The sequence below is a fragment of the Lichenostomus cassidix genome, chromosome 19 (genome assembly GCF_008360975.1).
Source record: "Lichenostomus cassidix isolate B80296 chromosome 19, HeHo_3.0, whole genome shotgun sequence".
NCBI classification, from domain to species: Eukaryota; Metazoa; Chordata; class Aves; order Passeriformes; family Meliphagidae; genus Lichenostomus; species Lichenostomus cassidix.
In genome coordinates, this window is record NC_139499.1 from 7,851,085 (window position 1) to 7,875,207 (window position 24,123).

Below are 24,123 nucleotides of genomic sequence, written 5' to 3' on the forward strand. Positions count from 1 at the left end.
CCGCCCCGCCGCGCCGTGCGTCACCGCCCCCCGTGACGTCACGGCCGTCCCTCACCATGGCTGCCCGCAGGGCGCTGCACTTCGTCTTCAAAGTGGGCGACCGGGCCGGCACTGCCCGCTTCTACCGGGAGCTGCTGGGCATGACCGTGAGCCGAGGGGCCGCCTGGGGCCGGGGGAGGCGGGCTGGGGCTGCGGGGAGCGGGCGGTGCTGCTCTCTCCGTGTCTGTGCGCCGCGACCTCCGTGAGGGCTGTGAGGGGATGGAGATGGGATGGGGATGGGGATTGGGATGGGGATTGGGATGGGATGGGATGGGATGGGGGCAGGAGGCACGGCCTGCCGCGCTAAGCCCGTTCTCGCCCGCTTCCCCCGGCCCGGGGAAGGTGTCCCGGGTTGGAAGGAGGTGATCTCGGAGGTCACCTCCCAACCCGAAGCGTTTTCTGTGATTCTCCAGGTGCTGCGGCACGAGGAGTTCGAGGAGGGCTGCAAGGCCAGCTGCAATGGGTGAGTGCCCTGCCTGCCGTGACCGCCCGCGTACAGCATTGTTCATAGTAAAATAGGGATTATACTGTTTTTTATTAAATTGCTTCCCTTGGAACCAACAGCCCGCCATCCTGGGTAGGTGTGATGCTTACATTGAACATAAATATTACTCCTACAGAATGACACCTAACTGTATCAAATTATTTCTAAGATCACCAGGAACTACATTCAGTGCCACTGATTATTGTTATTATAGCCATGGCACTATCAAGGTTCTTGAGTTAATAATCCCTCTTGGTAGCCCTAAAGGGACTTACATTCCTTTGTCTTGTAAAGGCAGAAGAATGCAAGAAAGAAGAAATACGAAGGCCTTTCTTTCTGAAATGGAAGGAATCTTACAGTTTGGTGCCCTTTCCTACTTAGCAATAAGGAAGTGATGATGTAATTCCAGCTAATGAGCAGCCTGTGCTCTTAAAGCATGAGGTGGAATTGCTGTTATCATACAGCAATGAACAACAGCCCCGGGTCAAAACTGCCATTATTTCACTCTAGAAATGCAATTCCTCCTTGAAACACAAATACTTGCAGTGCTTGATGGTTACTTCTAATGCTCATGCCATTAAAATATGGATAATCTGGATATTCCAGCCCTTATGATGGAAAATGGAGCAAGACCATGGTGGGCTATGGACCAGAGGACAATCACTTTGTTGCAGAGCTGACTTACAATTATGGCATTGGAGAATATCGCCTGGGCAATGACTTCCTGGTGAGTTCCACTCCAAGGAGGCAAACCTACTCATGATAAGCTTATTTACTTTAATAATTAGGGGCCTGTTTGTCATATAGGTTGTACCAGCTGCTTTTTTATGCTGTTTGGTCCCTTAAACACTTCAGTCTTGCTCTTGTGGTTGTCTCCAAGTTGGAAGAGCAGAAACCAGAGCAGATTTGTGCTTATTTAGTGTTCAGGAAACATCCCTTGAGCTCTGCCTTAGCTGTGTGTGTTGGACAGCTGGTATTTGCTGCCAGATCTGACACTGAATGCTGACCTAGGGAGGATCTTGCTGTAGGAAAACACCTCTATATTTATTATTAATTATTTTTGGTGATTTAGTGGCTGGCAGCAGATGGAGATCTCGTGTTTCATGCATGAAAACAGGTGATGTCTCTGCATTCACCCCATGAATTGTGTTGTGTTTTCTGCAGGGCATCACCCTGGTGTCCAAGCAAGCTGTGAGCAACGCCAAGAAGATGGGGTGGCCCCTCAAGGAAGTCACCTCTGGTGTCTTTGAAGCTGAAGCCCCAGGAGGATACAAGTTCTACCTGGAAGACAAGGAACAGCTCAAGCAAGGTGAAACATTTACCCTCACTCTTGAGGGTGGTCAGCAGAGATTTACCAGTGGGATAGCAGAGTGGGCTGTGTGTTTATTTTGATGGCATTTTATGAAACAGAGCAATTTTTCATCATTTGTCGCTTCTCAGGAATGTAAAACTGCATTTAAACCTATAATACATTTGTAACTAATTCTGAATTATTGCAATCCTCAAGATCCTGTGTTAAAGGTAACCCTGGGTGTCTCAAACCTGCAGAAGTCTGTGAGCTACTGGTCTGGTTTGCTTGGGATGAAAATATATGAGAAGGATGAGGAGAAGCAAAGGGCTTTGCTGGGATATGCTGATAACCAGGTCAGTCCTTGGAAAATTCACCTTAAAAGCTTCTTGTTTCCTGAGAACAGAATCTTAAAAGGAAAATAAATTCTTAATTAAGCAACTGTGCACCTAATTTAAGAGCTTTTTAACTGAAGCTTGTGTATACTCAGCTCTGTTTTTAAAAAGGCAAAGCTGTGGTTTGCTCTGTGCTTCTGGCTTGTTGGGAAATACAGGAATGGGGGATTTTGAAATCACCACATCCTGGGGAAAAAGCTGCAGCCTGGAGAACAGTGTCCCTCCAAGCCAGGCTGGGTTTTCCTTTTTTCCAGTGCAAGCTGGAGCTGAAGGCTGTTGGAGGGGCAGTGGATCATGGAACAGCATTCGGGCGCATCGCCTTCTCCTGTGCCAAGGAAGAGGTAACAACCACACTTTCCTCACCCCTTTCCTCACCCTAGACCTGGGGAGGGCAATTTTTAATGGTAACAAAATATCTCCGAGCAGATAGTTTGTTTATCTTCCTTGCAGTGGGATGATTTTGCCTTGTTTTCTGTTCTAAGCTGCCAAACATCGAAGCCTTGATGAAAAAGGAGAATCAGAAAATTTTGACACCTCTGGTCAGCTTGGACACACCTGGCAAAGCCACGGTGCAAGTGGTTATTCTGGCTGATCCTGTGAGTAGTGTTGAAAACAATTATTAAATTTGGTTTAAACTTCTCCTTGCTATTTGTTCTAACTGAGCTGCTCCTGTTCAGGATGGCCATGAAATCTGTTTTGTGGGAGATGAAGCATTCAGAGAGCTGTCCAAGGTGGACCCTAAGGGTGACAAGCTGTTGGATGATGTAAGTGACACCACATGCATTTTCTTCCTGATTAGAGATACCTGTAGATTCCAATTTTCATTCTGAGTTTTTCCTAGGAGCAAATTGCCCATGCTTGATAGGGAAAATAAATCAGTTTTTAAAGCTCACTTAGTGCCCTGGGTGGAGTTGTCCAGCCTCACTCTTGGGGTGTGGTTGCATTATTTGCTGTGGCAGAGAACATTGTTTTTCAGTGTCTGTTCTCCTCACTAGTAGCTAAAAAATAATTTATTATTTTTTAAATTAAAGCTCCAGAGAGCTTTCCTCCTGTTCTGACCACATTCCCACTTGTCTTTGTGCAGGCCATGGCTGCAGACAAAAGTGACAAGTGGTTTGCTGATCACAACAGGAAGAAGATTTCAGCTTAGCTGCAGGAATGGACTGGACTGCTCCTCTGTGCCTTGGATTTCTTCCAAGAAAACGCCAATCCTCTTTAAAGTGTTGCACTGCCCTCCCAATCAGAGGGTGCTGGGATGCCCTGTGGTGGTCAGTTGGTTTGACTGAAGATGATGTCTCTGGCTGCTGCTCTCTCCTTCCCAGCAAATCACATCTTCTCCTTCCAAAAAATCAAGTTGTGCAGCAAAGGCTGAGCCTTTGGCTTCAAAACCAGGGATCATCAGTCAAGAAAACGTCACATTTCTGTGTTGCCCTTATACTTGAAAGAAAGATTATCATGTTATTTTCTAATCAATTAATTAATTTCCTGATTAATTTGCTTTAGCTGTCCTTCATTTGCAGGCTGGAGAGGAAATTTTGAGGTGGCTGTGCATGGGGAGCTGGAGCAGAAAACAGGGAGTGCATCCCTTTATGGGGAACAAAGAAATGATCTTGCCAAACTGCGTGAATATTCTAGTCCTTATTTTCATTCCAAGGTGTTTCCCCAGCTTTCAAGGTGAAATTTTCCCTGTGGTGTGTTTCTCACTGGGATCCTGTTATTGATGAGGTGATTTCCACATTCCAGGAGGGAGCTGAGGCTGTGCTTTGTGGTTTGCAGCTGCACTGTCTGCTGAGTAAACGTTGCAATGAGCTTTTGGTGAGAAGCTGCCTTTGGAAAGAACAGTTCAGGTTATTCTGGGATGAAGTCACTCTGCTTTTGCTGGAGGAATAAGAGCTGGGAGTGCAAGGAGTCATTCCTGGCATTGTCCATGCTGGGTATTCCTTCTGTTTTATCATTTTCTTGATGAAAACCTTAAATGAATTACCTTAAATCAGGTTTTTATCATGAAACTTATTCAAGTTTCACAGAGAAGACAAGGCAGGATCAGCAGTGTTACCACTTGTGAACATTCTGAATTGAAACTGGAAAAATTCCTCACTGCGATTTTATTCGGCCAGGTTTAATGACGGTTCTGAATCGTATTGCGCAAATTAAACGTATCGATACTAGGGCGCAGTAATTAATTGATTTATTAATTGATTTATTAATTGATTTATTAATTGATTTATTAATTGATTCCACCCACACCTCCGCGCCGCCAGGGGGCGCTGTGGGCGGGGGCGCGGCTTCGGAGTGACGTCAGCGAGCCGACTGCATGACGTCATAAGGCGACGCCGCCATGGAGGCGGTGGAGCGCGGGGCGGCGGTGCCGGTGTGTCCCGCGGGGCCGTGGGCCGTGGGCGAGGAGACCGCCATCCTGCACGGCGGCTTCCTGCTGGCCGCCCGCCTGCTGCAGCCGCGGCCGCTGCGGGAGCTGCGCAAAGCCGACTGGCCCCGCGCCGGGGTGCCCATCACGGACGCGCTGCGCGAGATCGGCGAGCGCTGCCCCTCGCCGCTGGGCCACGAGCGCTGGAAGAAGGAGGCCGTGGCCCTCGTGTGGGCCAAAATCCTGCTGCCCGCGCCCCCCGCCGCCTCGCTGGAGTGGGGCTGGAAGGATGACGGGTTCTTCTCGGTGGGCGCGATGATCCCCGATGTCAACCACACCGCGCTCTTCGAGCTGGTCAAGGCGCTCGGCGTGCCGCGGCTCTTGGTGCAGCTGCTGCTGGCGCTGCCTCCCGATGTGTGCCGGGGACAGCTGGAGAGCTTGGTGGAGTACATCTCCAGCGAGACATCCCCGTCGGACATCAGGTTCTTCCTGGACGTGTGGTGGGAGGTGATGAAGCACAGGGAGGGACAGGAGGATGTGACGGTGTCTGCCTTCAGCGCTCTCATCCATCAGCACGGGGGCCAGTCCTGCCTGGAGGATGGTCTGCAGCCCCCTAAGAGGTTCAAGGGTGACCCCGGGAACCCCCCAGCTGCCCCCGGGCTGCCGGTGGTGCTGCTGGAGGGGTTGAAGCAGATCCGCGGCAGCATCGTCCAGCCCCGCCTGAGGTGCTACAGCCTGGCCAACCTGGCTGAGCTGCTCTGCCTGTCTGCTGGGCTGGGGCCAGGGGACAGCCCCCTGCCCATCACAGAGTACCTGGCCAAGGCCAGTGCCATGGTCAGCCTCTGGAGCAGTGACACTGACAGCCAGTACCACTCCTGTGGGCTGGCAGAGAAGGTGAGGGAAGCAGAGAGAGCCATGAGCCTCCTGTCCGTGACCAAACTCTCTCGTGAGGAGCTCTTTGTTGGCTTGGACTTGCTCTGCAGCTTGCTGCAGGCGTGGGGAGAGGAGCTGCAGGACACTCTGAAGGGTTCTGAGGAGCTCTGCTATGAGAGCTACCGGCTCCTGGAGACTCTGACCACCCTTGGGAAGAACCTGGATTTCCTCCTGGAGACCAGAGACCTCGGGGAGGGTGACACACGGCTAGTGTTAGAGCTGTCACAGCTCACCAAGGACTTTCTCAGGGACACCAGTGCTGTCCCAAAGGGTTTGGACACCAGCCTTGTGTCTTCAGTTGCCATGGCAATCATTGCACAGAGGCTGGACCGCCATGAGGACACGTGCTCTGTTTTTGCATCTGAAAAGACCTGGGCCTTTTCAAAGGCCTGGGTTGAGTGCCTTGTGAAAAACAAAGCTCTTTTCCAGAAACCAGAGCTGGTTTTGAAACTGCTGGAGACTCTGGTGAGCTTTGCCACGTCCTGCCAAGACAAGGAGGCCAGAGAGCTGCAGATGCAAGTGACCAAAGCTATCGTGGAGTGTTACACTGAGCTTTCATTAACTGACAAAAACGAAGTGATCTCAGGTGTCCTGGCATCCTGGGGTGGCCCAGGTCTGTCCCAGAGCTTGCAGGTTGTCAGGGAGGGGTTCCAGGAGGATCTGAATGTGACTTTCAACCAGATCACAAAGAGTGTGTCTGATGAAGGCTTGAGCAGGGCTGTGGCTTCTGTGGCCAGGCTCACACTGCTGTACCCTGAAGCCACAGTGAAGCAGGTTTGTCACCTTGCCGTGGTCAACCTTGGAGCACACCAGTTCCTGGCCCAAATCCTCTGCTCCTTCCCAGCACTGAGCTTCCTGGAGAGCCACGAGGATCCAGGCAGACCACGCAGCCTGGTGGTGAGGTGTCTGGAGGAGGCAGTGTGGGGGAAGCTTTCCACTGCTAGGGAAGAGGAGCAGTTCCTTCAGTTCCTGGCCTTTCTCATGCAGCCAGGCTCAGCCACCCCACTTGTGTCACCTGCAGAGGTGACCAAAGCCTTTGTCCTTCCCTATTTGAAGTCAGACTCTCCCCAGATTGAGCTGAGCCTGCAGATCCTCAGTCAGGTTTTGGCAACACCGTGCTGTTCAGAAGAGCACTGGATCAAATCCTGCCACCCCTTCCCACTCCTCCTCAGCCTCTGCAAACTTCTGGATGGTTACACCAACTACTGGCATCAGCCTAGTGAGCAGCTCTTCCCTTCCCTGGAGACCAAAGACCTCATTCTGAGCATCCTCTGCCAGCTGTGCGAGGTGGTGGGACCGGAGATTGTCCCCTCCCCGGAGCTGTGGGTGCAGTCCCTGGCCTGGCTCCACAGGAAGGTGGCATCACTGGACTGGACCGTCGGGCTCCATCTGAAGAAGCTTTACGGGGACCACTTCAAGAATGAAGTCCCAGCCACACTGTTTGAGATCTGCAGGCTCCCTGAGGACGAGTGGACATCGCAGTCCCTGCCAGCCTACGGGCCGGGCAGCGGGCTGCTGGCGTGGATGGAGTGCTGCTGCGTGTCCCCAGCGCTCAGGGACACCATGCTGGCACTGCTTGCCGTCAACGTGGACAACCCCGAAGAGGTGAACCTCTTCAGCAAAGGCTTCCTGGTGGCTCTCATCCAGGTGCTGCCGTGGTGCAGCCAGGGCCAGTGGAAGAGGCTGAGGGCCGTGGTGGAGCAGCTGCTGCAGAGGCAAGTGCTGCACGTGCCCTACACACTGGAATACGTGCAGCACATGCCGCTGCTCAACCTCCGCCCCTTCGCCCGCCACCTCCAGTTCTCCGTGCTCCTCCTGCGGGGCTTCCAGCTGCTCTGCAGCTCCAGCTGCTCCACCTGGCTGCCTCCAGAGGCTTGGCTCCACGTGGTGCAGCTGTACTGCGCCAGCCTCACCGACCTGCTGGCCTCTGTCAAAGCCACGGTGGGAGCTCCGTCCCACCCCGCCGAGGACGGCGCCTGCGCGCAGGAGGTGTCCTTCACCTGCATCCAGGTGTTCTGTCACCTGCTGCACGTGGCTGCCATGCTGCCAGCCGGGGGCTGCGGGGAGGCGCTGCTGGTGGTGGCCCTGGAGGTGCTGTCGCAGTACGAGGCGTTCAGCAAGGCCGATGTGTCACCCTGCGCGGCGCTGCGGAGAGCCAACGAGAGGCACTTCCTGGAGGCCATCACCGACAATGTTGGGGACGAGGAGCTGCGCAGCACCCTCCTGCAGAAGCTCAGCAAGCTGGGAGCACACTCAGCAGGGGAGCCAGCTTGAGGAGCTGGAGAGGAGAGCGCTGACAAGGGACCCCTGATCTGGACGTTGTAAGAGCTGTAATAAACCCTTATTTTTCTTTTTTTGAATTTTGTTTCCTCCCTGCTGTTTTCCTCCACTAAGCGGTGGATGTAGCCATATAAAGATGGGTAGGAGGAGCCACTTTGGTTTTCCAATGGAATAACTGGACACAGCTTTTCCTGAGCCAAGCTGCCAGTTCCGTGGCTGCAGCCTTGCCTGCTGGCAACTCTGGATTCACACAGCAGCCTCCAGCATCGAGGAAATCACTTCCCTCTGGCTCCTTTGCCACCAGCCCTCTCCTAGTCCCTGGAGAACTGCTGGTTTTGCCACGTGCTGCCTGAGGCTGGAAAGCGAGTCAGAGGCTGGGAAGCGAGTTGGGTGAGTTTAGGACAGGCAGGAACTTTTGGGAATCCGCGTGTGCTGCTCCTGCCCGGAGGTGGGGGTGCAGCAGTAACCCCACATGTAACACCCCCACCCAGCAATGAACGGCACGTGGAAGAGCCAGCCAGTGGTGTGACTCAGAGAGGAAATCTTTATTGGTCTCCTGATAGTAAATAGGGCAGTGTTAGTGCAAACTGAGGTGCCTCATTGGCTGGGTTTTTTTTTTTGTCCTTACATAAGGCACGTTATTCGCAATGAAAACAGTGAGATACAACATCTGTAATGAGTTGCAAGCAGTTTGTAACATCAGCTGGTCTCGGTGGTTACTGTGACAGCAGCAGTTCTGCAACAACCACAGGTCGGAAGAGGCCCTTTTTTTTTTTTTAAACTCTACCCAGAACAGCAGCCGTGGCTGGGATGAGATCCAACTCCCAAAAGATTCAGGTTTCCCAGAGCTTGGCCGCTGGTTTCAGACAGAATGAAAGGCACAGAGTGGTCACAGGTCTCCGGGCATGGGGGCTGTGCCGGGGTTGTGCCAGGGCAGTTCCCTGCCCTGGAGACTGCAGGAGGAGGTGGCTGCCCTGGCTTCTTCTGGCTGCAGGGAATGAACTCAACTGTGGTCTGATTGCACACAGCTGCAGGGCTCCTGAACCCTGTGCTGCAGGGCAAGCTGGGGAGTTTGTATCCATTTTTCTGTGAGTAAAAGTGGAAACGGGCTGAACTGGTAAAGGACCAGCTCAGTGCCCTGCTTTGGGGTTGCTGGTTCCTTCTGTGCAGCCCCAGTTCTGTCCCTGGCAGCCTCATGGGGGTGGGATGGGGCTGGAGGGATGGACTGTGCAGGTGTTTCCAGGGTGTGGTGGTGCCAGCTGGAGGGCAGAGCAGAGCAGGGTGTGCCAGATGGTTTTAAATACCTGCTGAGGGGATGCAGGCCAGATAAAAGCAGCTGTGCTTAGGGGAGGGGTGTGAAATTGCCGGGGAAAGGCTCTGCGTAGTGCCCTGTGTGTTGGTGAGACGCTTGGCAGGTTGCTGTCCCCATCCTGCCCTGGCAGCATCGCTGAGACAGCAGAACCATTCCTCTGTCCTGGCACAAGCTTCTGCCCTCCAGCCCTGCTGGGAACACGGAGCTGGGAACACAGGAGTCCCCCAGGACTGTGAGACAGTTGTAGTGAAAAGCACCGTGGGGTTAATTGGAGCTTGAGCCCAGCAGCAGCAGCAGGAGGTGAGGTGCACGTTGGAGTTCAGAGGCCGAACAGGGCTGTAGTGTCGAGCTGGAGCCAGAAAAGGTCTGGAACGGCTCTGCAGAGCTGTGCTGCAGCTCCAGGCCCGGCTGGGGCTGCGGCAGGTCCGGCACAGGCTCCCCATCCCCGCGCTGGCCACAGGCTCCTCCGCGCCGCGGTGTCCGGTGTCAGCCCTGGGAGACGCGCGGGGGGGCTGGAACAAACCCCTCTCGTGTAACCCTCAGCCTGAATCCCAGAAGGAACGTGGTGCTTCCACGCCGGCTCCCACCCCGGCAGGAGGACACGCGGCACCGGAGCGGCGTGGGAGGGAGGAAAGCCTTCCTAGCCCAGGCTGGCGCTGCCTGGCACGGCGCTGGAGACGGGAGGCTGCTTCCAGCTCCGGCAGCCCGGCGGAATCGCCGCTCCCGATGGAAGGGGACTGCTCCTGTGCCAACCGCTGGCCCTTATCAGCTCTGTTATCTGCTCCGGTGGGCGGGAGAGCCGCCGTAGAGCCGGGCAGCCTTGCGGCAGATGAGCCTGAACCAGTAGAGCTGGGGGGCGATGAGGGAGGCGTTGGCGATGTTGCAGTGCAGGGGGATGCGGAACGGCACCAGGTACACCGGGATGCCCACCTGGCGGGCGTAGGCCAGGTACATGAAGGGGAAGAGGAGGATGCGGCACAGGAAGAAGGTCACCAGGATGAGGATCCCGTTCACCTTGTGCAGGAGCGTGTCCTGCATTTTGAGCTGGGGGAGAAAGGAGGTGAATGTGGGGTGAGCATCCTGGAGGGCTGGAGGATGGGGAGCAGGAAGGAGGGGTGGGAAGGGAGATGGGGCAGAAGGCTGGGCTGGGAAAATGTGGTGCAGGGGAGGAGCAGGCAGGAGGGGGCAGCACCAGCCCATGGCACAGCCCCTGGTTCTGGAATCCCCACTGGTTACTGGGGGAAAGAGATGGGACACTGGGAGGAAGGCAGCACTGCAGGGGAGACTGGTGAGATCTCCCCTCTCTGAGACCCCCAGTGAACAGGGGAGCCTGGGCAGGGAAAGGGGATGAGCTGCTGTGGGGTTCCCAGCCCCGAGCCCCATCCCTCCTCACCTACCTGCATGAGGATTTTGCCCAGCGATACAAAAGGTGTGCTCAGCTCTGCCGTGAAGATGCAGCCCACGAAGAAGTCCCCCAGCTCTCCCCTGAAGTGCTGTAAAGAAAGCCAGCAGTGAGCACGAGGCTCTCCAGAGAGGTGGCCAGGAGCCAACACCCAGCATGTCCAGGGGCTCCTGGACTCCTTACCTGGGTGATGGGGGTGAGCACGATGAGGATGAAGAGGTGGTGGGTCACCATCAGCCTCTCCTGCAGGAGGAAGCTCCACACACTGGCCAGAGAGTGCTTCTTCTCCATGATGCCCTTCTCCTGGCTCTTGTGCCAGTGGCAGAGGTACATGACATAGATGTCATAGGTCATGTAGGGAACCAGGACCCAGATGTACTCCACGGCCAGCCAGTGCCTGGGGAGGAGGAGCACACACAGAGGCATCACAACAGCTCTGAGCACCTCACCATGCTCTGGAGGGGGGAAGAGAATCTTTAGGACTGAAATGGCACCATTTCAATGGGTTTTGAAGCTGAAAGGGGAAGGATTTTAACTCTGTTTGACTGAGCAGGTGCAGACTGACCCAGAGAGAAGGTACCTGGTACGTGTGGAGTGTGGCTCTCAGTGCTGCCTGCTGCTGCTGGGCTGTGCCAGGCACCAAGCTCAGCCTGGCCAAGCACAAACACAGCACTAAGGAAGGATCCTGATTAGCCCCACAGCCAGGTATGTGCTGCACAGGCCAGAGGTACAGCATTTTTTGGGATCCAGTGTCAAGCTGACACCTCTGCAGCAGGTGATCTCCTCCCTTAACCTCTAGGAGACCCAGATCTGGTGCTTGGTGGTGGAAAACCCCCAATTCTGGGTCCATCCTGCCTGTCACACTGCATCAGCTGGCTGCCTAACCCAGGGAATGTTTGGGAAGCAGTTGGAGAACTCACAGTTAACCAGGGATAACTGACCTGGAGTTTGGAGAGTGAAACACAAACTGTCCAATATAGGCAATAAACCCCCATGAGGCGTTTGTCAGTTGGGAAATAATTGCAGGCAGCTGCCTGTTCCCAAAGCATGTTGGAATCCTGGTTGCACAATCTGGGCAGCAGCAAGCCCTGCTCTGCAGGGACACTGGCCTCCTTAGAAAAGTCCTGAGTGAAATCACACTGATAAAAAATAAAGACAAAACCACCCTACTGTTTGAAGAAACCTAACTTGGGGCTCAAATCTCTTTTTGCTCTCCTGCCATCCCAAGACAAATTCTGTTGCAGGAGTTCCTGTTCCAGATGGAAAGATGTAAGTGGTGTGAGGCAGGGGTGGCAAGTGATTGTGTTTGCAAAACTTGCCCAGGGCTTTGGAGGGCAATTACAGCACTGGCAATATAACGATTGTCTGCCTCTGTAAATAAATTGGCGAATTTTACTGCAACCTTTGTGATGCTTCCTGGCTCGCTGTCTTGCTGTCATTCTCCGAGGGATTCCCTGCTGAGCACTGGGCTCTATTTCCTCCAAATTCAAAGAAAATCTAGGTCTCTGCCCATAAAGTGTTTGCACAGAGCCCTTGGCCTTGAGTACACCCGGGCAAGCAGACAGCTCCAGGGGAAGGAGGGCTGCTGGCAGCACCTTCCGTCTGTGTGGCTCTGGGATTCATCATCTGCCTTATCTATACACCAGAAATTTTAATTTAGAGCAAAATGAGAACTCACAGGCTGCCTGGGTTAAGCAGGACTGGGCAATCTGGATAGATATCACTACCTAGAGCAAGGTAGGACAATTCACATCTATGTTTTAAAGACAAGTCTGCCGTGGCCAAGGTGGCAGCCTTTCCTAAAAATCAGTATGTGATGGTCGAATTCCAGCTCAGCATAATTATATTCTTCCCTCCTGCAATCTTCTCTGCTAGTCTGGATAATAGCTCTGTTTTTAAATCTTCTGACCCAGATTACACTATCACTCCTCCTGAGAGCCACTTCTGGGCAGTTTATCTGGGAGCATTGAGGACAAGGCAGCAGGATTTTCCTTCAAACTCCATTTAGACTTTACCATTTCTGGACTCTTTCTGAATCCCTTTGGCAGAGAGAAGGCAGTGCACCTCTAAAATCAGTTCTCACCAGGTCTGCTTGACTCTGTAGCAATTTCAGCTTCCAGCAAGGAGACTCCCTACTCCTTCAGAGCTGATGATGTCTATATTTTTGTCTCATATACAGCCCATGTTAGAGCCCATCCTCTGGAGGAGACTGTGCTGGCAGAACACCCCCAGGACTGAGCAAGCTGGTGCTGTTCAGGGGGTGTACAGCCAGCACATTGCCCAACTCTTTCAGCCCAAGTGGAGGAAAGAGGAACATGAAACTGCTTTTCCTCTCCCCTTTGTACGTGCAAGCCTTTGGCAGAAAACTCTCCAGCCCGAGCTGGCTGAGCACATCCTTGGCACACTCCCCACGGGGCAGGGGGACAGGGTGGGCTCTGGGTTACCTGTCATGCACCACGTTCTTGCAGCTGAGGACAACTGTGATCCCCGACACCGTTGCCATCGTGGCTTGGACCGTTGACACCAGCCTGAAACCGAGAGAGAGGAAAAGGGTCACCCTAAATGTGACCCCAGGAGGGCTGGTGGCACTTAGACATCCACACCGTGCACACCCCAGCTCCTCGTCACGGAGAGGATGTGTCGGGGTGGCTGTGCCAGCCGCTGTGCTGCCGAGGGATTCTTGCCAGGTCTGGTCCCTTCCAGCCCGGCTCGGGGTCGGTGTGACGCTGCCGGTTCCCCGCGGGCAGAGGGAGAGCTGCTCTGGAGCATCCCCGCTCCGACAGCGGTACCACAGTGCGGGGTCCGGCCGGGCAGGGCCGGGATGAGATGCCCAGGCTCGGGGGATGATGCCCAGGCTCGGGGATGATGCCCATGCTCGGGGGATGCTCCTGCCGCCGGTCCTTGCTCCCCTCGCGGGATCTGGGCTCGGGACAGCCAAGGACCGTCCCCCGGAGCGTCACCGGCCGGGGCACCTCCGGGTCCAGCCTCACGGCCGGAGGGTCTCGGTGCTCCTGGCCCGCCCGGATCTCTCCTCTCCCGTTCCCCATCCCCGTCCCGCCGCGTCCCGCCGCGATGCGCGTCACCTTCCGCCGCTCCCGCCCGTACCTGCCGCTGAGGAGGATGCGCTCCTTGAGGCTCCATCCCGGAGCGGCCCAGCGCAGCAACCGGATGCAGAGGATGAAGAGCCCCGGGAAGAAGGCGGAGGCGAGGGCCAGCGTCCGCCACATGGGGACGACCGCGCTGTCTCCCGCCGCCGCTTGTCAACAGCCGGCCGGGCGGCGGGAGGGCCCGGCTCGGCTCGGCTCGGCTCGGCTCGGTTCGGCTCTGCTGGGCTCGGCCGGGCTCCGCTCGGTTCGATCCGGACCAGCCCCGCCGCTCCCGCCCCCGCCGCCGGGACGCGCCCCGCTCCGCCGGGCGGGAGGCCACGCCCCCATCCGCTCAAACCCCGCCCACCCGCGGGACCACGCCCAGACAAGCCCCGCCCATAAAAAAAAGCAAACCACGCCCGAATATGCAAATCAAAGTATTATTTAGGACACGCCCCTCGCTTAACCACGCCCCTCACGCCGGCCCCGCCCCTCTCTCCCCGCCCCTCACGCAGGCGGCGGAAGCGGCGCCGCCATGGAGGAGGACGAGCCGGAGCTGGAGGCCGGGCTGGAGGCGGCGCTGGAGCTGGCGCCCGCCGTGCAGGCCGCCATCGAGCAGGTGCGCCGGGCGGGTCCCCCCGCTCCGGGGACAGGTGCGGGCGCGGCCCGGGGCCGCTCGGTGAGGGCCGGCGGCCTGCTCTGGGCCTCTCCCCGCCGGCTGCGGGCCTTGCGCTGCTGGGCCCGGCGAGCCCCGGGCTGGCCGTGCCCGGCGGGCGGCAGAGCCCCGGCAGCCCCGGTGAGCTCCGAGCCCCGGGCCCGTGCTGGGGGCTGGGCCTGGCTCGCCGTGTCCCTGTCGCTGTCACCGTGCGGTGCTGGCGGTGCTGCGGCTGCTCTGTGGCTAATTGCAGTCGTGTTACGTGGTACGGAAAGCACCCCAGTGCAGCCCGGTGCCTGTGGCTCGGTTCACATAAGGATAGTCGGAATGTCTCGGTGTGACTTGTGGTGAATGGTGAATACACGAGGGTTTTTTGTCACCCAGAGGGTGTGGGGCACTGCCCAGGCTCCGCAGGGAATGGTCACAGCCCCGAGGCTGCCAGAGCAGTATCTGTCTCACAAAGTATCACTCAAATAAGTTTTTGCACTTTCTTGAGAGTTGAGGCTTGTTGGGTCACTTTTGGTAGCTCTACTGAAGAGCAAGGGGACATCTTGGGAACTGGTAAATTAAATGGAAACTTCTAAAGGGAACCTAGCAGAATCCTCTGCACTTATAGACATGAATTTTTGAGCAGTGGAGAATCCACCACATGCCTGGCTGAATTATTTTACCAGGCAGTGAAGTTGTGGGTAAATATTCACATCCTGAGCACTGGGAGATGTTGAGGGTGACACCACCTGATGCATTTCCTCACTGTCACTTCTCAACCCAATAATCCTGTTGTTCCCATCAGTGTTCCTGACTCAGTTTTGGGCAAAACCTGCCCATTTCTGGTTAAATGAGCAGAGCTGGCTCAGCTGCCCTGCAGGAAGCAGGGTGGGGAGCACAGGCAGAACTGGTGCTCCACCAAACCTGGGGTAGCATTTCTGATTAATAGGTTGTGACAAACTCCTGGGAGTGACAGCTCCTCTAGCTGCTCCAGCTGCCTGCAGCACTGATCTCTATCTGCAGTTCGAGTGGAGTTCCTGAGCAGCCTTTATCTTCCATCTCACCTCTGGTTTCATCTGCTCCTCATACTTGTGGAGATTTGGGGTTTGTGGAGAGTGATTGAGTGTGAGTTGTGAGCAGGACAGGCTGGGTGTGATGCTGCAGTTGTGCTCTTTACAGTGGGGTGATGTCAGAGCATTTTCCTCACTCACCACAGCCTCATGCATGTTTAACTGCTGCCTGCTTCTCCTTGGCCACAGGAGACTGGGAAAGCTGCCCAAGAGGGCTGGTTCAGGCAGAATTTGCTGATTTTGCAGTGCAAAATGTGTAAATCTGTGTAAATGCTTCATGTGCCCAGGTGATGCAGGTTGGTGTGAAGGCTTTGCTGTTGGCTGTGGAGTGCAGAGCTGATGGCTCTGTAAAAATTGAATAAATAGCACAGAACCATGGGATGCTTTGGGTTGGAAGGGACCTTAAAGACCTATTTATTCCTTCCACCGTCCCAGGTTGCTCCAAGCCTCATCCAAGCTGGCCTTGGACACTTCCAGGGATGGAACATCCACAGCTTCAGTGTGGTAGCAGAGAAGGGAAAACACAACACTTTACTCTGTGAGGACAAAAAGCAAAGCCTGGCAGTCGTGTTTGTGTTGTTTGAACTTCTGAGGAGAGATGAGATCTGTTTGCACCACAGCTGCTCCTTTCCCCCTTCCCAAATCACTCAGCAGGTTGTGTTTCTCTCCCTCTTCTGTGAAAAGTGGCAAAGCCAAGTCTCCAGAGAACTTGTACAACCACTCCTTAATTCATCACGTTTCCTATTACACGGCTGTGAAAAGCAAACCCTCTGTCTGTCACCACAGGGCCTTGCAAAGCTCTTGCCAAGAGCAGGGCAGGTTCTCAGCTCTGGAATTTGTTCCCAGACATCAGCAAAAGCATCAGGATGGTTCAGGATACCATGATTAATGGCTCGTGTGCCTTGGGAATTCCTGGATGGATTGTGCCAGGGCTGTGTGTGGAAGCTGGTGTGGAAATTATCTGTGTTTATCCAGGAATTTTGGTAGGTCAGAACCCTGCAGAGCACGTAGCTGCTTTACTCCTGGGCAGAGCCTGGCCACTTGTTAGAGAAATGCTGTGAAACACAACTGGAAGTGGGTGCTGAAGGAATTAAAACTGTGTAAAGTTACAGAAACTGTCAGTGATGGTTGATTTTGTTTGTTTTCCTCCCTCTCTGCAGGTATTTCCCAGCCAAGATCCACTGGACAGAGCAGATTTCAATGCTGTGGAGTATATTAATGCTCTCTTCCCCACTGAGCAAGTAAGTAATGCTCCAAATACTCTCAGACTTTACTTTCACACTTTTTATTATCAGATTTTACTTCCACCCTTTACTGTCAGGGTAACCTGATAGCAAATGACCAAAGTAGTACTTAAACCTGTACCAAAGCATTTCTTTCAAACAGCAGCACAGGAAATAAAGCTTTAACAATAATCACTTCTGAAGTTTGCATCTCACAAGGTTTGCTGTCATTATGTGGTCTCTTTCCACCCACAGTGCTTGCTGCAGTTAAAGTCCTGCTTTGATCTGTAGAAATAAGTTAGTTTTCTGTATAGATGAATTTCTTCACTTGCCATATATCAGTCATTGCTGGGGTTTTTGGCCAAATCAGGCAGGTGTTGCCTGAACAATGTCACAGGAGAGTTGGAACCCTGTTGTTGCTTTTGAGATTTAAAGAATGAGATTGCTGTGGATTCACATCCATGCTTTGTGTTCCTAACTTCAGCCCCGGGGGGAGTTTTGGATTAACCTCTTGCAAAACAGAGATGTTTCTACAGCTACAGTTTGTGTTGTGAGGCTGCTCCAGCATTTACCATGCCAAAGATCCTCTGCAGCACTGGTGGTTTTGGCCTGCAGCTTTAGCTAGTGGTGTGGCTTGGCTTTTTTCCCTTTGCCAGCAGCGAGGAGCTATTTCCCCAGCAGTGCCTTCCCTGCATCTCCTCCAGCCCATTTGCTGCTTGTCTGGGCTCTGCAGGGGGGTCTCAGCCCGAAGGCAAAGGCTCTGTCCCCATCCCCACTGCCCACTGGAGGTCACTGTCACACAGTTTTGCTGACAAAGGACAAGGCACAGCTCAGGGATGGGGGAAACCCTGAGCCTTGACCTGTCTTTTTCTGCACTTTGTGATGTGACAGAGAAACAGCTGAGTTTTTGTCTCAGTGTTCAGGATCACAGCTGACATATTTCTCTGTTTATTCATTCACCATTCAAACATTCACCATTTCACTTCTGATTTTTTTTTTTTTTTATGTTCCAGTCTTTGGCAAACATCGATGAAGTTGTGAACAAAATCAGATTGAAAATAAGGTAAATATTTTTCCATTTCCTTTCATCTCAGGTGGCCTGGTCTGATTGTCACCAAGGCTTCATAAATGCAGCCTTTGTAGTACAGCTGATAGGATTTAGTTTGTTTAAATGGATAGGATCAGCCTCAAGTCTAAACACAGAGACAATAATTTTTTATATTTCACCACTATTTTGTGCCACTCAGGTTATTTAAGCTGATGGATTGCAAAGTGCAGCTTTGAAAAACAACTAAGAATCAAAAACTACCAAATTTTGGTACAGTTTGAAGTCTGAGAGAGAGCAAACTCCCCAAAAGACTCAGTTGCCAATAATTTATTGTTGGTTGGGTCAGAACATCAATTGTAAAAACTCTCACTGTGTGCTTTTTAATTGTCATTATTGATCCTAAAAGTACAAAATAAACACAAGTGTGCATGAAATACTTGAATTTTCTGTGCTGGCTGGTATAGCCAGCATGAAATGATTGAGACAGCACTTCAACATGTGGGAAGTTGAAATGCAAACAGACAAGGGAGAGCTGACAATATTGCTTAAGGGAACAGGAATGCAAGGAACCCTGCTTAAATTAGGAAATGGATTTTCATTTTTGCAACAGGAGTTTTAAATTATGCAAGATAGTGACATTGAACGGGATGGAGGGGGAGAATAGTAAGTTTAACATTGGTAACATCATATTTTTTTCATTTTAAATTGGTTCTGTAGCTCTCAGGATTTGCCCCAGTTGTTTGGGTCAGGCTGGGTTTGACACTGTGGGTTCTTTTCTGCAGGAGGCTGGATGACAACATCCGAACTGTGGTGAGGGGCCAGACCAACGTGGGACAGGATGGCAGGCAGGTATGTGCAGCCAGGAATTCCAAGGGTTCTCATCTTGGGATGCCCCACTGAGGAATGGCTCTGGCAGGCAAAACTCCACTGCTGCTGTTCCTGGGATGTTTCTGTTCCTCTTACACTGCTGGCACTGTGAGCTGTTCTGACCTGCCTTCCCATCACCCTCTGAAGGGAAGGGAATGAGGAATTGATTTAAAGATCAAAAGCAGAAGCAGGAGGCCTGTGTGCCACTCTGCAGCTGATGGTAAATGAGCAGCACTGAACAGGTACAAGTACATTTGATCCTGGGCAGGGATCAATACAAGGCTGTTTGTCCTTTTTGCTGAGTTGTTTGCTGAGTTGTTGGTCACTGCTGATCACTGGCTGCCACTTCCTCTTGCAGCTCCTGTTCAGCTCTCGGATTCTCTCTTGTCCTTTGCCTGACAGATGTGTTTGCTGGGAGCACAGCTGTGGTTGCAGGGGTTGTGAGCACTCAGCTTGGCTCCTGTGTCAGCTGATTTTGGGGTGTCACCTGGCATGGCTCTGTTTCCTGTCCTGTTTTAGAGCAGGAGCATGGAACCTTGAACTGTCAGTCAAGGTTCCTCACTGGTTCTTAATACCAGACTGAATTCTGGCATGGGGTAGTGACTCTCTGTTTTCCCCTTCTTGCTGTCACAGCCATTAGCATCTATTTCTAATCCTATCTCTGCCACACAGCCTGTGACCTCGAGGGAATTACTTAACCTGTCTGTGCTTTTTGTATTGCTTGAGAAAAACGTGAGAGATGCTCATCTCTCCCAGCAGAAGCAGTTTAATCATGGTTGTCTGAGTACTGCTATTAAACTGGGGATGTGCTTGGGATGAGGCTTACCTGGGAGTGGTGCTGCCTGTAATTACTGTGCAGGAGTGAGACAGGAAATCAAGTGGGGAGGCAATTACAGAAATTGAGGAGGGAGTAGAAACTGGTGCAGCACTTGGGGAGATTGTGTTTGGAAAGCTGGTGCTGTTTTGGTTTATTGGGCCCATTTGAGGGGATAAATTTGGAGAAGACCCCAAAAGAGTGGGATGGAGAAGAGCTGTGGGTGAGAATTGCCTGGAGTGCTTCAGGACTTGGAGAAAAGGATGAACACAAGCAGTGCCATGGCCAGCTGTGCCTGTGGGATAACAGGAGCATTTCTGTGGTGTGGAGATGGGTGAGCTTTGTTTAGAGCTCTGTCCTGTGTCTGTGCTTTCTCACTCTTCCATCCCTTTGAAGTTCTCCAAGGCATGTACAGATGGACCTGGACAGTGTCCTGCCCTGAAGCACCAGGAAGGCAGAGCTGCCCTTCCTTTAGTTTGGTTGTTAAACTTACTGACTAAGTAAAAACCTTCAAGTGTCACATGTGTGTCTGTGCAGGACGTTTCAAATGGCCTGGAGCTGCAGTTAATCACAAATATTCCTTTATTTAGGTGTGGATTTGCCTATTTTCCCTCACTTTGCTGTTTGCCAGATAGAAGCAAACTTTAAGGCAGATGCCAGGGCTTGCAGTTGCATGGGCTGAGGCCAGACAATCTCCCAGGAGCACAACTGTAGATTTAAAGTGTTGTTTCTCTGGGAAGGAAAATAGTTTGATTCTGAAATGCTGTGAGCTTTTTCTTTCTCCATTTCTAATCCAAGCCAATCATTTCACACCTGGAAGTGCATTTTTTATGTGACTTGCTGGAACCAGACTGTTGGAGTGGCAGGACTTGGCTGGGTCTTGAAGTTTAAAGCAGTGAAGGAGCATCAGCAAGGTCAGATCTTGGAGGTCACCTCACAGTGCTGGGGAGCTCTTGAATGACATTTCAGTTTGAGGTGGAATTTGATATTTGTCTCCCCAAAATTAGAGGAAGCCTAGGGGAAACATTTGTCACCCTGCACTGTGTCCCCTGAGTATCCTGGGTGCTGTGTGGGGGAGTGAGGCAGCCCTTTTCACATGACCACCCTGCTGATAGCAGATTGTGGGGGTGAAAACCTTGTTTTCCAGCTTCAGCTGCCTGTTGCTGGGCTGAAAAGTGCCTTTGTTTTACCAGCATATTCTCAGGGGAATCAAGGACACTTGGAAATGTTTTTATAGAGCAAGAGGCCTGACTTCTCCCACTTGGAGAGGAAGGGTTTTATTTTCCAACGCATGGTAAGAAATTGTTTTGGAACAACTGAAAACAAGGCTCTGTTAAGGCAAGTCAGTTCTGTGCTTGGAAGGGAGTTGGTGCTGCTGTTTTCCTTATTTACTTTTTCTGGTAGTTTGTTCCCACAGCAAAATTAGGTTCTTTTTTTCTCCTGATCTTATATTTTTATTTGATTTATAGGAAGCTTGTATCCTCAAGACCAGTATTTCCCTGCAAAATTGGATTGACACATCCACATGGATAGATAGTATCATCCTGTGAGCCTCTCCCTTAGGCAGCCCAGGATGAAGATCATTATTGCATTTTATGATCATAACCACAACTGCAAACCACCCTTGATTAGTAAGGAAACAGTTGGCAAGCAGCTTTTGCAAGAGGTTTGAAACAAAGCTTGAAAGCAGCCACATCAATAAGTTTAATCTCAAATCTTTTCCCATTTGTAACCCTCACCATAAGAGATGTCTATAGCCTGTAGTGCACAGTACTTGCAGCAGGCTGGCTTTTGGAAAAGCCACAAGTTCTTGAAAAATTAATTTCTTTTGATTTCCATCCCTTGACACAGGGAGATCCAAGAGGAACACTGCAATCCATCATCTCTTTGAAAGTCAAAGTGCATCTGAACTCTGATTTTGTAGCTGCTTGAATTTCAGTGGGAGCTCAGGATCCTGTGTGTTTAATTGCAGGATTGGGCCTGGAAGGTGTTTTTCAAAAGCCTCTTCCCTGGAGTCACATTCTCTCCTAACAACCCCTGATACAAACTGCAGTCAGTGTTTGCCAGTGTTGCCTGACTGTGTCGTGTTGGAGATGTCCTTGTCTGAGGGGTAAATAATAGTTTGAATAAACATCCTTTCAGTCTCTTGACTTCCTTCCAAAGGAAATACAAACCTTGGATGCAGTGGTAGAAGGAAAAAAAAATGGTTTAAGTCAAAGAGGAGCCAGGAGGGCATTCTTTGCTGGGTCCCTGCCCTGTCCATGCTGGTCCATCCCTGCTGACCTCACAGGTGAGGGAGAACCTGGAAAGCTCAGCCTTGGCTTTCCCATCTCCTGTCACTCATAGCTGCCCAAAAAGGGTTGGGAATCTCTTGCTTCAAGTGCTGCCCAAATTTCTGGGGCTTACTATCAACCTACCCAACCTTTTTTTTAGAGACCAGTAATCCAGGCAGGTTCCTAGAAGCTGAGGATATCAACCTTGGCAGCTTGTTTTCCTTTTGGAGAAGGGGTTATTTACCACCTAAGCCCAGCAAAGAGCTTTCCCTGTCTTGTGAAGGAGCCTTGTTGAGAGCTGCACCTTCCCAGCTGTCCAGGAGAGGGGAGCCCAGCCTTGGTTTTGAGAGCAGAATAACATTTTGCTGATAATTATTGGCGAGGGAGTGCTGCCAGCAGAGACAAATCTGGGTAGTTCTGCACGTTCTTGTCCCACTCAGAGCAATCCAAATCCCAGCCTGACCCAGTGGGGAATATGGAGTGTGCAGCTATGGAAATGTGCTCTCCTTAAGGAAAAGGAGACTTTAGGGATAGGAAGTCCAAAATCCTAATTGCAGATCCAGCTGCTGTGCTCCTTGTGATGGAATCTCCTGTCCTGGCTGGCTGGGATAATGCTTGGGATAACACTTCTGTGCCCCCCTGCCTACTGAGCATGGCTTTGAGGTGAGTTGTAGCAATGAGAGGGCATTCCAGTGAGAAAATTTCATGTAAGAGTAGCTTTTTATAGCCTATCAGCTTTTAAACTGTTCCCCAAACAGTCTTGCTCACGTATAAATTAGCAGCGAGGTGTCTGAAAAACCAGATTCTGAGTCTAAAAATAAAGGCCATCAAATAGATGTGGCCCCAAAAGAGTTATTTAAGCAGCTCTAAAGACAGGAATGCTCCCTTCTCCACAAAGCATAACATTTCCCAGTTCAAAGCATCTGCCTTTTTGAAATTTTGCCCTAGAATTTCCTCCAAATGCAAAAGCCTTAAAATAGTCTGGCTCATTTGGCTTCCCCTTCCTGGTGCGATATTTCAGTAAAATCTGCAGACAATGCCCTGAACCTCAGAAATTATCTCACTAATGATCCTTTTATGGGAGGAAACAGCAGCCGTGGGTGGAACATTCCTCTGTAGGGCGTAACAAAATTTTCCTTGGGAGTCCCAGACTTGGACTATTTTGGATGCCTTGGGAGAGGCTGGGAATGCAGGAGCTGCCGTGGTTCACTTGTAACAGTTTCTAGGGGAGCCAGTGCTATGCGATTTTTCCTCTGTAAGGTTTTTTTTTCTCAGAGCTGCTGCTGCTGCTGAACTAGAGTGTGGGCTGACCTTGCTGAGAGCTTGCAGTCCAGTTGTGGCATAATTTCCTCTCTGCCCTGGGGTGTAGTAGAAAAAGTTCCCATAGATTTTTCCACCGAGCGTTTAACGCACTCCGGCCAGTTTGATGTGTCACTGCTCAGTTGTGTTTATTGCTGAAGCTTCTGCATGGGCTGGCTGTAATTTTTCTGACAGTTGCTGACATGCCTTTACTGGTTGTTTGGCTGAAGCTGCTTCACCTATCAGGCTTTTGTCCTTGTAATGAGTAGCCTCTGCTGGTTTAACCCTTGACAGTGTCTGTGCAACCAGGATGAGGTAAAGGGGAGGTAGCTTGAGCTGAAATCCATTTTGGAAAGAATCAAGAGTCCCAGAGGAGTCCCAAGATCCCAAATGGATTTGTGGCTTGATAGTTTGAATTTAAATAAAGCCCAACAAACTTCTTTCTGTTATCTCTTTCCATCTTTCACTTCCTGCCCTGTGCACACAATGTGCATAAATTACTGAAGTTGCATCAAATAAGGACAGTATTTCAAAGAAAAATGTGGTTTATTGCTTAATGTGTCTGACTGCATTAGGGTCTGGTTCAATTAGTGCTAAAACCAAGTTAAGTGTTAACTAGAAGAGCAAATGGATGTGCCTGGGCTGGGAAAAGCTTTGGATGTTTCTCATGGCTGAAGATACTTGCTGATAACTTGGATTGCTTTGGTTGGCTCCTACTTCTTCGTTTTGCTCCATGAAAACAGAGATATAGATTTTTCTTTCTCATAACTCCAGCAGTACAAGGAAAGGGATGGCAGCTGCTGTGGCTAAATAATAGGAATATATCCTTGCTGCCCAGCCTGAGCCCAGACAGTTCAGTTGGCCATCCCATCCTTTGGTCCTTTCTCCTGGCATGTGGAAATGAACATCTGGGCTCTGCAGCTGTGGGGAGACTCCGAGCCTGCCCTGCCCTGGGTGTGCTGCACTGTCTGGCAGTGTTAAGCCTGTGGAAGGAGGAGGCTGTGTCTGGCAGAGAAAAATGCCCACAGGTTGTGGGTTTGACAAGGTCATAGCTGGGAGGACGTGAAATACTCTTCTGGTTTTCTTTAAAGAGAGACCAGGAAACACTTTGCAGAATCGATGCAGGGAGGAAGGAGGAGATGAAGATGGACAGTGAGCAGAAGGAGAGAGGGATGCAGGTGCTGCACAGGGCAGTGGGAATGGAGTCCTCTGCTGCTTTTCTGAGCACTGTCCTGACCCCCAGGGCAGCTGGTGGGTGGTGTCCCCAGAGCCAGTGGCTTGTCCCCTCCAGCTCTTCGAGGC

At 52.0% G+C, this 24,123-nt stretch overlaps 4 protein-coding genes across 6 annotated transcripts in view; 3 read left to right on the plus strand and 1 right to left on the minus strand.

Annotated features, from left to right (window-relative positions):
• Window positions 1–10: 10 nt before the first annotated feature.
• GLOD4 (glyoxalase domain containing 4) lies at window positions 11–4,296 on the plus strand. The gene is made up of 9 exons (XM_085078404.1): window positions 11–146; window positions 453–502; window positions 1,130–1,250; window positions 1,688–1,832; window positions 2,031–2,167; window positions 2,461–2,547; window positions 2,689–2,802; window positions 2,884–2,970; window positions 3,291–4,296. The coding sequence occupies exons 1-9, from the start codon at window positions 57–59 to the stop codon at window positions 3,354–3,356; spliced, it is 897 nt and encodes a 298-aa protein (XP_084934530.1). The 5' UTR covers window positions 11–56; the 3' UTR covers window positions 3,357–4,296.
• Window positions 4,297–4,439: 143 nt separating this feature from the next.
• GEMIN4 (gem nuclear organelle associated protein 4) lies at window positions 4,440–7,860 on the plus strand. The gene has a single exon (XM_085078400.1). The coding sequence runs from the start codon at window positions 4,545–4,547 to the stop codon at window positions 7,776–7,778; it is 3,234 nt and encodes a 1,077-aa protein (XP_084934526.1). The 5' UTR covers window positions 4,440–4,544; the 3' UTR covers window positions 7,779–7,860.
• A 445-nt stretch (window positions 7,861–8,305) lies between these two features.
• On the minus strand, window positions 8,306–13,923 carry TLCD3A (TLC domain containing 3A). Its single transcript, XM_085078405.1, has 5 exons — window positions 13,604–13,923; window positions 12,943–13,026; window positions 10,682–10,895; window positions 10,494–10,589; window positions 8,306–10,140 (listed from the first exon to the last, which is right to left on the minus strand). Exons 1-5 carry the CDS (start codon window positions 13,723–13,725, stop codon window positions 9,871–9,873), a joined length of 786 nt encoding a protein of 261 aa, XP_084934531.1. The 5' UTR covers window positions 13,726–13,923; the 3' UTR covers window positions 8,306–9,870.
• A 141-nt stretch (window positions 13,924–14,064) lies between these two features.
• The window catches only part of VPS53 (VPS53 subunit of GARP complex), a 59,139-nt gene continuing 49,080 nt past the window's right edge, over window positions 14,065–24,123 (plus strand). For all 3 annotated transcript variants that reach the window (XM_085078407.1, XM_085078408.1, XM_085078410.1), the window contains exons 1-4: window positions 14,065–14,203; window positions 16,458–16,538; window positions 17,534–17,583; window positions 18,351–18,417. In XM_085078407.1, the coding sequence (XP_084934533.1) occupies window positions 14,120–14,203; window positions 16,458–16,538; window positions 17,534–17,583; window positions 18,351–18,417 (282 nt within the window). In that variant the 5' untranslated portion in view covers window positions 14,065–14,119. The remainder of the gene's footprint in view (window positions 14,204–16,457; window positions 16,539–17,533; window positions 17,584–18,350; window positions 18,418–24,123) is intronic.

What these genes read in the sequence shown, in the direction of transcription:
- GLOD4 (XM_085078404.1), top strand. Translation starts at nt 57, where the DNA reads ATGGCTGCCCGCAGGGCGCTGCACTTCGTCTTCAAAGTGGGCGACCGG. An exon ending in TCTCCTGTGCCAAGGAAGAG is followed by an intron (nt 2,548 to 2,688) that starts GTAACAACCACA and finishes TTCTGTTCTAAG; the next exon opens with CTGCCAAACATCGAAGCCTT. An exon ending in GTGACAAGCTGTTGGATGAT is followed by an intron (nt 2,971 to 3,290) that starts GTAAGTGACACC and finishes GTCTTTGTGCAG; the next exon opens with GCCATGGCTGCAGACAAAAG.
- GEMIN4 (XM_085078400.1), top strand. Translation starts at nt 4,545, where the DNA reads ATGGAGGCGGTGGAGCGCGGGGCGGCGGTGCCGGTGTGTCCCGCGGGG.
- TLCD3A (XM_085078405.1), bottom strand. Translation starts at nt 13,725, where the DNA reads ATGTGGCGGACGCTGGCCCTCGCCTCCGCCTTCTTCCCGGGGCTCTTC. An exon ending in CGCATCCTCCTCAGCGGCAG is followed by an intron (nt 13,027 to 13,603) that starts GTACGGGCGGGA and finishes TCTCGGTTTCAG; the next exon opens with GCTGGTGTCAACGGTCCAAG. An exon ending in TGGGCAAAATCCTCATGCAG is followed by an intron (nt 10,141 to 10,493) that starts GTAGGTGAGGAG and finishes TTTCTCCCCCAG; the next exon opens with CTCAAAATGCAGGACACGCT.